A 12,319-nucleotide genomic window follows, 5' to 3' on the forward strand; every position below is an offset into this window, starting at 1 on the left:
TAAAAAATAGTTGTAACTTTTTAAAGATCAACTTGTATAAAAAAAAAATTACTTTAAAATGTCATTTAAAAAAGGTTTAGGTAGTTAGGAGAATCATAAAACTTGTTAGAGTGCCATGTTGGTCATGATTCAAAGATTAATTTAAGTTAAAAATACAGTTATTAAATCTCTTGTGGGTTTCATTTAAGAAAAACTAAGTATGTCTGATAATACTGAAGATAAGTTTCTCTTTGTATTGAATTGTACAGATTGATTTGTATAAGAGAAGTTGTATCAAAACAGCTGATGTAATTTACGGTTAAGTAGCATATGGTCAAGTATCATAATATTTCAAATTTGAAAAGTGCTTTTATCAAAGTAATAGCTTTGGAAAAAAAAAAGTTTTAGTTTAACAAAATTTTTTATAATATTAATAATATTAATATTATAAAAAATTTTGGTAATATTTAGCAAAATTAAGTGCTTTCATTTTTCGGTGCTTTTGTTAAGTGGTTTCATTCTTTATGCGCTTTTAATAAGTGCTTTCATTTTTTATAGAGCAGGCATAAAAGACCTAATTCAAAATTATAGATTTTTGGATACATTTCCATAACTTTAAATTTTAAATTGTTAATATAAAAGATTAAATTTTCTAACAATTGTAAAGTATTTGATTTTTTTTTTTTCTAAATTTCTAGTGGACCAAACCTTCAAGATGACTCTTGCATACAATGGTGATATAGACATTGGATTTGGCGTAGTGCTATCAAAGCCAACTTTTGCAGTTAGCAAAAAAAATGATTCGAAAGAGCCTTGGAATTTTGAAGCTCAAGCAAACGTTTCTGTAAATTTTTTAAAATTTTTTGATAAATTAGACTGTTTTTTTTTTAATTTTTTTTTGATAATATACAGCATAATTTTTGCTCTTCGATTTAAAGTGTTATATTTTTTTTGTTTACATTTAAAAAAGTAAATTTAACACAAACTATAACTTTTATGATTACAGCACAAAGAAAATTTGTTTTTATTAATACAGAACAAAAAAATTTTCCTATTTTTATTCATTCAAACAATTAAGAAATTACAAATTTATATTGAGTAGAGAAGATTAAAAAAAAATTATTCAAAAGATTTAGAAAAGAGATTTTCTTTTGCTGTGTCAATAAAATCAATGTCCAACATTTGTTGAAGTTTTTAATTGCCCTTGTTTTTAGCAATTACGTGTTCGGGCACTTTAATTGTTCTATCCCTGTTTTATCAACATTCCAGAACTGATAAGGCAAAAACTGGAAATTTTGCAGTTAAACTTTAGTATTATTGTAAAAATATGTTCACATTTGTTGATTAAAAGCTGACATTTGACCAATTAATGTAGCATTCAACAAGCCTTTACCAGCTTTTTTTTTTTAAACCATGGTTAGGACAAAACAACCATGGTTTGGACAAATTAACCATGGGTTTGGGCAACTTTTTCTTAAATGAGGTAGCTGTTTTTCCCATTTCACAGCAAACTCCTATGATAACCTATGAAGTTTTTCTGGGCTTAAGTTATGTATACATTTGTAGGACTTAAATTGTATCTACAATGGTATCTTTCTGTCTATGGACTTAGATTGTATCTTAGAAGCTGTACTATAAACATAGCATTAAATTTTTTTTCTAATATTTTATTGTAATAGCATTTTTTTATTACATCTTATATAAGATTCAAAAGTTTAATATAAAATATATAGTTTTTATTTTCCTGTGACACTAATGAAATAACTTAAATTATAAGTGAATCATAAGTTTAATAATTCCTTTTACACAAAGCCTGATGTAAAAAAACTTTGATAAAGTTTGTAATGACAATAATATCAACTTTACCATTTGATTAGATGCAAATAACCCAATCAAAATAGTCAAATAAATAGTGGTTAGTTTACAATAATTCACATAGAGATGAAAGTTGGTACAGATGTTTAAGACATTATTACAAATGAAATATTAAAAGTCCCCACGGATTCCACATCTGCAAAAAAAAGTAATTCAAGGACAAAGTGCACAAACTTTTGTTTTCTTGTCAATGCATTTTACCATTTACCGTTCCCGTGGCATTTTTACTGATATTTGATAATAACAATACAATATTCAAAGTTTTAGGGGATTTTATTTATTGTTTAGCTGCTTTCAAAAAAAATATTGTTTAGTTATTGATAAGTTTTTATAATTTTATATGAGAAAAATACTTAAAAGTATTAATTTAGTTAACTTTGCATTTTTTTGTTTATTTTTTGTATAATTTTTTTTTTCAAAGCACATTTTTATGACCTCCATTTCTAAAAACAATAAAGGTTCTTCTGCTTTATTTTTTAAACTAAGTTTTTTTTTAAAACTAATTTGTTAACGCTAAAAGTATTTCATTGCTGTTTACTAAATAATGCACATTCAGTTTGTCTTATTTTCTCAGTTTGACAATTCATCAGACTTTTTATGAACATTCTTTTGCAGTAAATACATGCGGTTATTGAAAAGCGTTTCTTATTAGTAATAAGATGATCTAGATCCATCCCAAACCGTATGAACCGAATCTGGGTTTCATTATTATAAATGGTTTACTGGCAGTTTTGAGTCTATAATAACAAACCCAGACATGGTTTAAATGAGTTTGATCAGGTCTAGACCTAACTTATTAACAGCCCAACTTATTAAAATTGTACTGTTTAATACTTTTTTTTAAATGTCGCAACTATGTTTGCAGTAAACAATGTTTTTAAAAAAATTGTGAATATTAGCATTTTTAGTGTAATTTTTAAAACTTTAACATCAAATTAGAGTACTTTCTTCAAGTTTTAAGATCTATGTTTTAGCATGATTCTAAATCAGTTTAATGTATTTTCAATATAATCATAATCAATCATAAAAGTAGTGAGGGGGGGGGGGGAGGAGGGGAGAGAAAGTTGAGTAGCACCTACTATTGATGCATTTACAAGACAGCAACATATAGATCAAGCCACTTCATCTAAAATTAGTACACTTTGTACAGAAGCTTGCGTTAGTGAATCTAATTTTTGTTTGAAAAAGTATTGTTTATTTTGCGGGGATATTTGTTCGAAAAGTTATTGTTATACATTTTTGAAGCAAAGTTTATAAAGTTGCTACTCTTAAATTCGAAGTATCAATTCTAAATAGGTCTAATGACATTGTAAAAAATGTTACTGCACGCATGGAGAATGAATATGATTTAATTGCTGCTGAAGATACGAAGATAGTGAAGATAGGTACAAAGATAGTGAAGATAGTTGTTATAATTTCTTCTTGAAACCATCCACTGGAGGTAAAATTAGTTGTCCTCAGGTTGAATCTACAGATAATGTGATGGAAAAAATATTTACATGCATTGAAAACAGTGATGATTGTCAATTTTTATTAGAAGAGTTAAAAAATATTTGCAAAAATACAATAGAGGTTAAGTTGAAAAACTGGGTCTGTTTTTTTGATAGTCATTGTGATATTCCTAACCAAGCTTGGTATTAAACAATTATTTGAGAAGACATCCAGTTATTAATATTTGATAATACCAATCATCATCACTCACTTAGTCAAATATTTGAAAATATAAACAGCAATATTCCAAAGTCATTGGCTTTTTTTTTTGAGTAAGTAATTTTTAAAAATAATCTATATTAGAATATTTAAAATTAGTGTGTGCAAGTATCATCCACAATATTATGTCTGCTGTTAGGCCTAGATCTTTTGAATCGAAGTTTCAATTGAATCTCTCAGTTTTTTTCCACTGACCATTTGTTTAAAACCTCTTATTCTAATCTTTTCGTCTTTTGGTTTATGTGCATCCTACAATGAAACTTTGATGTATGAGGCATTAGCAGTTTTTCACCATCCACCTTTTATCTTACCACCACCAATTGGCACATTTATTCAATATGTTGCAGACAATGCTATTTGCTAAATGCAAATTATTGTAAATTGAAATGTCTAATTTGACTTGACTAAAATAAATTTGATTATTTGCAAATAATGTATTTTTTTTTTTGTGATGAAATTTTTAAGTTTTAAACAATATGGACACGCTAATATAAAAATGGAAAGAATTGGAATTTACAAATAATCTGGTCAAAATAGTCACAATAGTCTTTATGTCAAAATTATAAATTTTAAAGTTATGCTTTTTAACCTTCTATTAAAAATCAAATATAATCATCCAAAAATACACAAGTTTTAAAAAACTTATATATTATGATTTTTTATGATTTTTATCCTTGTGTTTAAACCATATATTTTAATCTTCACTTATCAGTACAGTGCACCTATCAGGTGGTATCTAACATTCGCGTCCTTACAGTTTTTTTTTACAGTCATGTTACTAAGCAACATTTTTGAGTTTATTTGTTATTAGTGATTCCCAAAACTAGCTAATGTACTCCAAAAATAATAATATTTTTAAAAATATTTTTGAAAAAACCAGACCAATGCTACATAAGACCAGTCTTAAGTAGCATTAAAGCTGTCTACTTGTATCTCCAATAATTTATTTGTATTATTCAAGCTGTAGGTTTGTTTATGGTTTTATTTTCTTATATATCATGTCCCTTTTGTTGGAATATTATCAATTGGTTGTAAATTTCTGTGACATGATAATTAACATCTTTGTGATAAATTTGGTTTCTTTTAACCTTTTATTGTTCTTTTTATATATATCTTCTAGTTTATATTTTGGCTTAGAAATATTTTTTATTGTTTCTTATTTTTTTATTTTTGTTTTTATATATATCTTCTAGTTTATATTTTGGCTTAGAAATATTTTTTATTGTTTCTTATTTTTTTATTTTTGTTTTTTTTATTTTTGTTTTATCAATTTATACTTGTTGAATTATTTTTTGAATTTCATGCCTTTTCTTTTCTTTGTTTTCTATTATTTGATTCTTTTTATTGATATCTTTTTGTCTTAACTTTAGTTTCTTTTTTGATATATTTGATGTTTATTTTCAATTTTAGAAAATTTTTGTTGATGTATGTACTGAAGCCCCCTCAGCTACTGATTTCAGTATGACATCATCAGTGTGTATCTAATGCTGCATATATATATATATATATATATATATATATATATATATATATATATATATATATATATATATATGTATATATATATATATATATATATATATATATATATATATATATATGTATATATATATATATATGTATTTAAATATATGTTTAAATATATATATATATGTATGTATGTATGTATGTATGTATGTATGTATGTATGTATGTATGTATGTATATATATATATATATATATATATATATATATATATATATATATATATATATTAAATGTACTTTTTAACTTGAAAAAGTCAAAGTTTTTATGCAAATAAATATTTGTCCTGCAAAGAAATTTCATTAAAATTTTTTTCTTTAATAATTATTATTATTTTTTAAATTTTAATAAAGATTTTTTTTGTTTTCAGTCTAAAAGTTTAACAGATTCTACTAACAAAGGGAAGATAGAAATTACTTTTAATACACATAATTACTCACAATTTAACATTAAAATTCCTGCTTTGGATATCACAAATCTTGCTAAATATTTTGGAGCCAATCCATTTGATGATGCAACTAAAAATTTTGAAAATTCATTTAATATTGCTATAAAAGATCTTTACATTGATGGAAAATTGAATTTGACATCGGAAACTGGAGAGCTTACGTAATTTTTTTTTGTTTAAAGTTTAAATAATATTTCATTTTTATATTTTTTTAATTTTATTAATCTTACCTACTCCCTGCAATAATATTTTTATAATTATTAAAGTTCTTGGGAAAAAAAAATTTATAAAAATGATTCAAAATTTCAAATTTCATGCATCCCAATAGGAAATAAAAAATAATTTAAAAAAGTTTAAAGTAAAAATAGTGTGAGATTATTAAAAAATCCATAAAATGCAACACCATACTTCTTTTCATAATTTATACTTTACTTATTTTTTGAAATCTGTTAGAGTTTGTATAATGCATTTCTTATATTTGTATAATTTATATCAACACTTATAATTTACTTTATTAAATAACCAGCAACCATTTTGTTTTTTTCTGTACTCATTCTTTTCATATTGTTTCCTGTATTCAATTTTTTGGTATTTTTTGATGTACAAATTCTTTTTTAGTTTTGCTTTTTTTGAATTGATTTTTTTTTTTATATTCTCTTCTGTACACATTTTTTCTAGAAATAAAAAGTTTATTTTATTTCATTTTATACTTTTTGAATAAAATCATCTTTATATTTTTATCTTTATTATTATCTATATTTTTAAAATGACTAATGTATATTGATAATATCTCAAAAGTTCAAATATTATTTATCTCTTATTCTGTTTAAATTACTTATTTTAAATGTTTGGAAAAAAAAATTCTAAAACTAAAATGCTAAAAAATTAAAACTTTTTTTTTTTTTGCAGAGTGACTGCTTCTCCAGTGATAAATGGAATGACAGGTTTAACACTTGCTGCTTTTATATGGAAAGAGCCTAAAGTTAGACCTGAAATAACCTTTGGTTTCGTAATGAAAAACATGCGTTTAGATAAAGCTTTAAAACAGTTTGCAAATGTTAATATGACAGATTCATGGCTTAGCAATGTAACTATAGGTAAATTTTAGTAGTTCAACTTTTTTAGCGACATTAGTATTAATATATATTATATATGGTATTAATATAATAGTTTTTGGCAAAAGTTTTTAGTTTTTAAATTTAGTTGTTTGTATAAAAAAATTCAGTTTCATAGCTACAGAAGAAGTTCACTTTTTAATTAAAGAATGTTCACTTTTTAATTAAAGTTTTTTTAAAATAAAAATTTTATTTTAAAATTAAACTTTATTTTGAATAATAGCGACCTGTAAAATATAAGTATCCTTAAGTAATTAAAATAATTAAGTTGTCTGTTTTTTTGTTTTTTTTTTGTTTAATAAATTAAAAGCTTTTTAAGTGATTTTTTTTTACAAGTTGTTTAAAGAATTTGAAAAACTATTTAAAATATTTAAAAATAAGAGTAAAAAATAGCATGTTTTTAATAAGTATGTTTTGGATATGGCTACTTACTGTTTTTTTTTTTTTTACATTTACTAAATATGACTTATTATATGTTAAATGATTATGTTATAAAAATATGTTAAAAATTAATGTAATTAATAATATGTTAATAAGCGTTAATAAGCAGAATAAGTGGTGTTTACTTTCCCGTAAGTTACTACCAGTACTAAGTGTCCCATGTCCTGCTACCTTGTAGGGTTTGCTTATTTAGTCATTTAGGCTAGGAGAAACAAACTCTAAATTAAAAATCCCCTGCCTTGGGGCTCTTGGTTGAGTAAAAGGTAGAGAAGGTGTCTCCACAAAAATACTTATCTTGGGGAGATGTTAATGGCATCCAGCTACTGTCTTGTAGGAGGCCTCCTAGGCAAAGACTTAATGGGTAAGGAGAATAATTCTGCTGACTAGCCTCGAACCCCTTCTAATCTATTAGGCTGGTGTAGATGTAAGTTCTGCCAAAAATGATGAATGCTGGATATTCTTGACTCAACTCATAGATTTTTGCTTGTACCTCCTTGATAGTGGCTATGCAACTCTTCCTGTTATCTCATAATGAGGGTACAGATCTAAAACTGAGTTTAATGGTTCTGAGGCTGGCTAGTAGTAATGTTTCTCAAACTCTGTGGTAGGTTTTAGAGAGGTTAATTCCACCAACAGCTGCAAAATATCAGTATTAACAGTGCCATGTTGCGTATGAATGGTGTCCCTGCTTATGCTTTTGGTGTGCATTGTGAAGGCTTCTTAAGCAGCTCTATGTTATGACTTAGGGTTTATTAATAAGTCTGAAAAAACTGCATAGATCATTACTTAGGAGGCCATGCTCTATCTATGAATGAGTCAAATCCTCTTTAAACTCAAATCATGCCAAAAGTAATCCAGAATATTAAACACAAAAATCCATCCCCACCACCTAACTGCTTTAATATATCTTTTACAAATATTTGTGGTCTGCAAAGCAACTTTCCATCCGTTGAATTTTACCTCTTTCACCAAACTTGCAAGCTCTTAGTAAAACTAATTTAAATCCCACAACTCCCTCTTCAGCTCTCAGTGTTGATGAGTACTATACTTTGGTTTGCAAAGACATATGCTTGCAACCCAAGCATTTGCCAATAGCCATATGATTGACTATTTTACTTTTACCCCCAAGCCAAACCAACATACGCATCAATTCACCTATTTGTTGTAAAATTAGGTTTGAATCCTTCAACCATTTTATGTGCTTCTGCTTAGCACCTCTTAACTCTTTTACTTTTCACATTGTTCTTTATCATTTTCTTTTTTTCCAAGATTGCACTCTTTTAGTTGGTAGTCTTTTAGTTTTTTTCCAAGATTGCACTCTTTAGTTTAAATTTCTGATCAAATTGACCATGCCCTTCCTCTTTAACGCTCTGCAAATATTGTTGTTACTGGTAACTTTAATGCTTATCTCACTGAATGGCTTTGCTCTAGCGTCACTGACCTTGCTGGCATTAAAGCCAATAACTTCTGCTTTTCTCAATCACTTACTCATACTGTTAACTTTGTGACTCATTTTCCAGACAATCCTGATCATTTATCTTCACTCCTTGATTTATGCCTTATCTTTGACCCTAGCTTGTGTTTAGTTCTCTTACACAGTAACTTGTGTTCCTTTTCTCCCTTAGGTGGTTCAGAATCCCCTACCCTAAAGCTGACTGGGATTGTTTTTGTGATTTTCTTTGTGAGGATCTTTGTCTTTTCTCTCTCAACTGAAAAATGTGCCATTAGAATTAGCAGCTTGCGCAGCTTCTATATCTAAGCATAGTTACTTTTTTTAATCTTTTTCAAAGGAATAATTTTCTTGAGAACAAATGGCTATTTATTATTGCAAGAAATTGATGCTGTTTAATGCTGAGCTTCGTTATTCTCAGTTCACTAAATTTTGTATCTTATCTCAGAATTCTATTACAGTTAAACAGGTTAACCCATTGTTAGACATTCAAATCAATCCAGCTTATGTTACTAAAGTCATATCTCAATTAAACTCTTCTATGACTTGTGGCCCAGACAACATTCCTGTTATAGTCTTACAAAATTGTTCTCCAGAACTCTCTTCAATTTTCTCTAAAGTATTTAATAAGTGCTTGACTGAGTCTTGTTTTCCTGCCTGCTGGAAAATGGCATCTGTTGTTTCAATCTTCAAAAACTCTGGAGAACATTCTAACCCCTCTAGTTATTGTCTGATCAGTCTTCTTTCTATTATTAGCAAGGTCTTTGGCTCTTTAATCAACAAATTTCTCACAAGATGGGAAATCTTAAGTCAAATAACTTACTGACAGTTAATCAATACGGTTTTTGATCCTTTTGCTCTATAGCTGACTTGCTAACTGCTGTGACTGAAAGATATCCTTGTGCATTAGATGGAGACAGAGAGGCTAGGGCTATTACACTTGGCATACCTAAAGGTTTTAACAAAGTTTGTCATGCTGGTCTTTTCCATAAGCTTGTTTCTTATGTTGTATCAGGGAAAGTTTTTGAGATTATTAAATTGTCAAAAAGTCATCCTCAAAGGCCAACACCCTTCTTCATTTCTAGTAACTTTTCTTTCAACTATTCTTGGTCCTGTTTTTATTTCTTATCTACATTAATGATCTTCCTAACAACCTTACATCTAAAGTAGCTCTTTTTGCTGATGACTCAATTTTATACTAGACAAAAAGTCTTCTCTTTTTGATCATTTAGAACAGGCAATCGATCTTGAATCTGATCTCACTTCTGTAACAGATTTGGGTTTGCAGTAGTTTGTAAATTTTAACATCCCTATATTTATGAATGGCAACCCTCTCACTGAGTCCTCTTCTTTATGTCTTCTTAGATTATTGCTTACTACTGACCTTTTTAATGGAATCCATATATACAGTCGATTATTAAATTAGCATCTGCTAAGGTTGCTTCTCTCTATTATGCTCGCCATTATCTTATATCTAATTCTATTCTCTACCTTTACAAATCTGTTATTCATCTCTGTATGGAATACTGTTGTCATATTTTGCATTGTAAACGTAGTTGGACCTGCTCTTTCTGCTAAGCTTGAGCCTCTTTCCCATCATCATACAGTTGCATCTCTTTCTCTTTTCTACGAATACTATCATGATTGCTGCTCTAAATTGGTTTTCTTTTTTAGTTCCATTAACTAAAACTCATTCTCATTTGATTTGTCATTCAGCATAGTTCATTTGTTTACTGTATCTGTCCCTGCATGGTCTAAAAACTTTTACTGGTTTAATTGTTGTTCCTGCACTTAAAACCTTTGGAACTCTCTCCCATCTTCATGTTTTCCTGACTCATATAACCTACAACTTTTTAAGTCTTCTGTCAACCGTTTCCTTGCTCTATAACATTATTTCTTTTTTTTGTTGAATCATAGTTGAATGAATAATTTATTGTTGTTGAATCAGAAATAAAAAAAGAAATAAAAAATTATCGATTAATTATGAAATTTAATATATATTTAAAATAAAAAAACAACCAGTTTTTTTATTAAATAGCATTATTATTTTAATATAGCCTAAAAAATTAATTTTTCAGTTTTTTGTCTTTTTTTCTTAGTAATGCTGATCAGTACTGCAAAAAAAAGCAATTGTGAAGGTAAAAAATCAGAAAATCCAGAATGTCAGAAATCAAGTGCTACTACAAGCTCAAAACCAGCAAGCACTAAACCAGCTTCTGCCATAGCTCGTGCCAATACAAACCCTGCTAAGTCTAATACCAGTCCGACTAGTTCAAAACCTTCTACTGCAAGCTCATCAAAAGAAAGTAAAAAAAAAACGCATTTTGACACAATAGATGATTTAAGAGACATTGAGATAGGCAAAGGTGCTACAGTTTTTTCAGGAAAAATTTTTATAAATGTTTTGTTATATTTAATGATCTATATTAATATAGGAATACTTCCCAATAAAATTGGGACAATAAAATTAAAGTAAGTTGTGTAACTAGAGCGTAAAATCACTTTAGTTAAAGTTGTGAACTTTTGATTTTAAACTCAAATTGCAAAGTTTAAACAACAAAGAACTAACTAAATTGCAAAGTTTAAACCTTTTATAGCGCTGCAATCTTTTTTTCTAACTAAATTTTCTTAACGTTTGTTTTAATACCTTTTTTTTATTTGTTCAAATGAATTATATAGGATTTGTATTAAGAGCCAATGTTTCGCTGGATACTGATGTTTCTAAATGTAATGGTAATGGTATATGTAAGTTTCTTGTTGAAAACAAAGTTGAAAAAATTTACCTTCATGGAAGTTTATGTAAGTATTTCTCAGAAATTTGAAAAATTTTAAAAGATTTTCTCAGAATGTTTGAAATTTTATTTTGTTTGTGTCAGTTTTTATACTTTTTATTTAATTTATTTTTTCTTTGGACCAATTATAATCTAAATTATTATTAGATGGTATTAGATCCAGGCATTTAATATCAAACATCTTCTTCTACAAGCAATTTAGTGGCATGAATTCGATATTCATGAAATTAGTGGTTTTGATTTAGTATTTACTAAACAAAGCTTGAATAATAACCTAATGTCTTTTAAATATATTTTTTTATAGTACAGTTACATCAGCAGCTAGTTCAAAATTTTGGAAAATATTTTTTACTGTACTTCCATAATTGGTAGTTTCTACATCATTATGAGTAGTTACCAATAATGGTAGCACATAACAATAAAAAATATCATAGTCAAATTAGTGAAAGTTAGTTGATAGAATACCAAGAGTTGTTTCTTTTAAGTCAAATATTGTGGAAGTGATCTGTTTCTGACTTTATTGTTTTTCGTTTTAATTTCTAAAGTCTCTTTTGAAAACTGGAAATAAATTACTTAACAATATTGAGTTAAAAGACAAAAAATGTTGAAAAAATTTCTACAATGTTTGTAGTAAAATTTGGAACCATTGAAGTAAAGAAGATGTGTTGTTGTACTTGTTTGTACAAATCAATTTGTTTGTTTGTCTTCACTATACTCAGTGCTGCTACAAATTCTCATTGGTAATAAATTTTTAATTTTTTCAAATTTTCTATTAAGTTATATCCAATTATGGCCAAGACCTTTGAAAGTGCTATCAAGCTGGCATTGCAATTTCTGTCATGGTATCAGAATTGGTCATGGAATATTTATCAGGATAGCAATACTTTTTAGTCTCAAAAAATTTGTAATCAATATGCATCATCATTTTCCATTAATAACTTCAATTGTAATTTGTCTACAGTGTTTAGTCTACTACTTGTTTCT

At 27.2% G+C, this 12,319-nt stretch overlaps 1 protein-coding gene across 1 annotated transcript in view; it reads left to right on the forward strand.

The window, feature by feature from the left end:
• The window catches only part of LOC136092363 (uncharacterized), a 122,596-nt gene that overhangs the window by 55,266 nt on the left and 55,011 nt on the right, over positions 1-12,319 (forward strand). Inside the window, exons 9-13 of the mRNA XM_065820429.1 lie at positions 678-823; positions 5,460-5,698; positions 6,447-6,634; positions 10,643-10,909; positions 11,223-11,342. Of these exons, the coding sequence (XP_065676501.1) occupies positions 678-823; positions 5,460-5,698; positions 6,447-6,634; positions 10,643-10,909; positions 11,223-11,342 (960 nt within the window). The remainder of the gene's footprint in view (positions 1-677; positions 824-5,459; positions 5,699-6,446; positions 6,635-10,642; positions 10,910-11,222; positions 11,343-12,319) is intronic.

Source organism: Hydra vulgaris, chromosome 15 (assembly GCF_038396675.1).
Source record: "Hydra vulgaris chromosome 15, alternate assembly HydraT2T_AEP".
Classification (NCBI taxonomy): Eukaryota; Metazoa; Cnidaria; class Hydrozoa; order Anthoathecata; family Hydridae; genus Hydra; species Hydra vulgaris.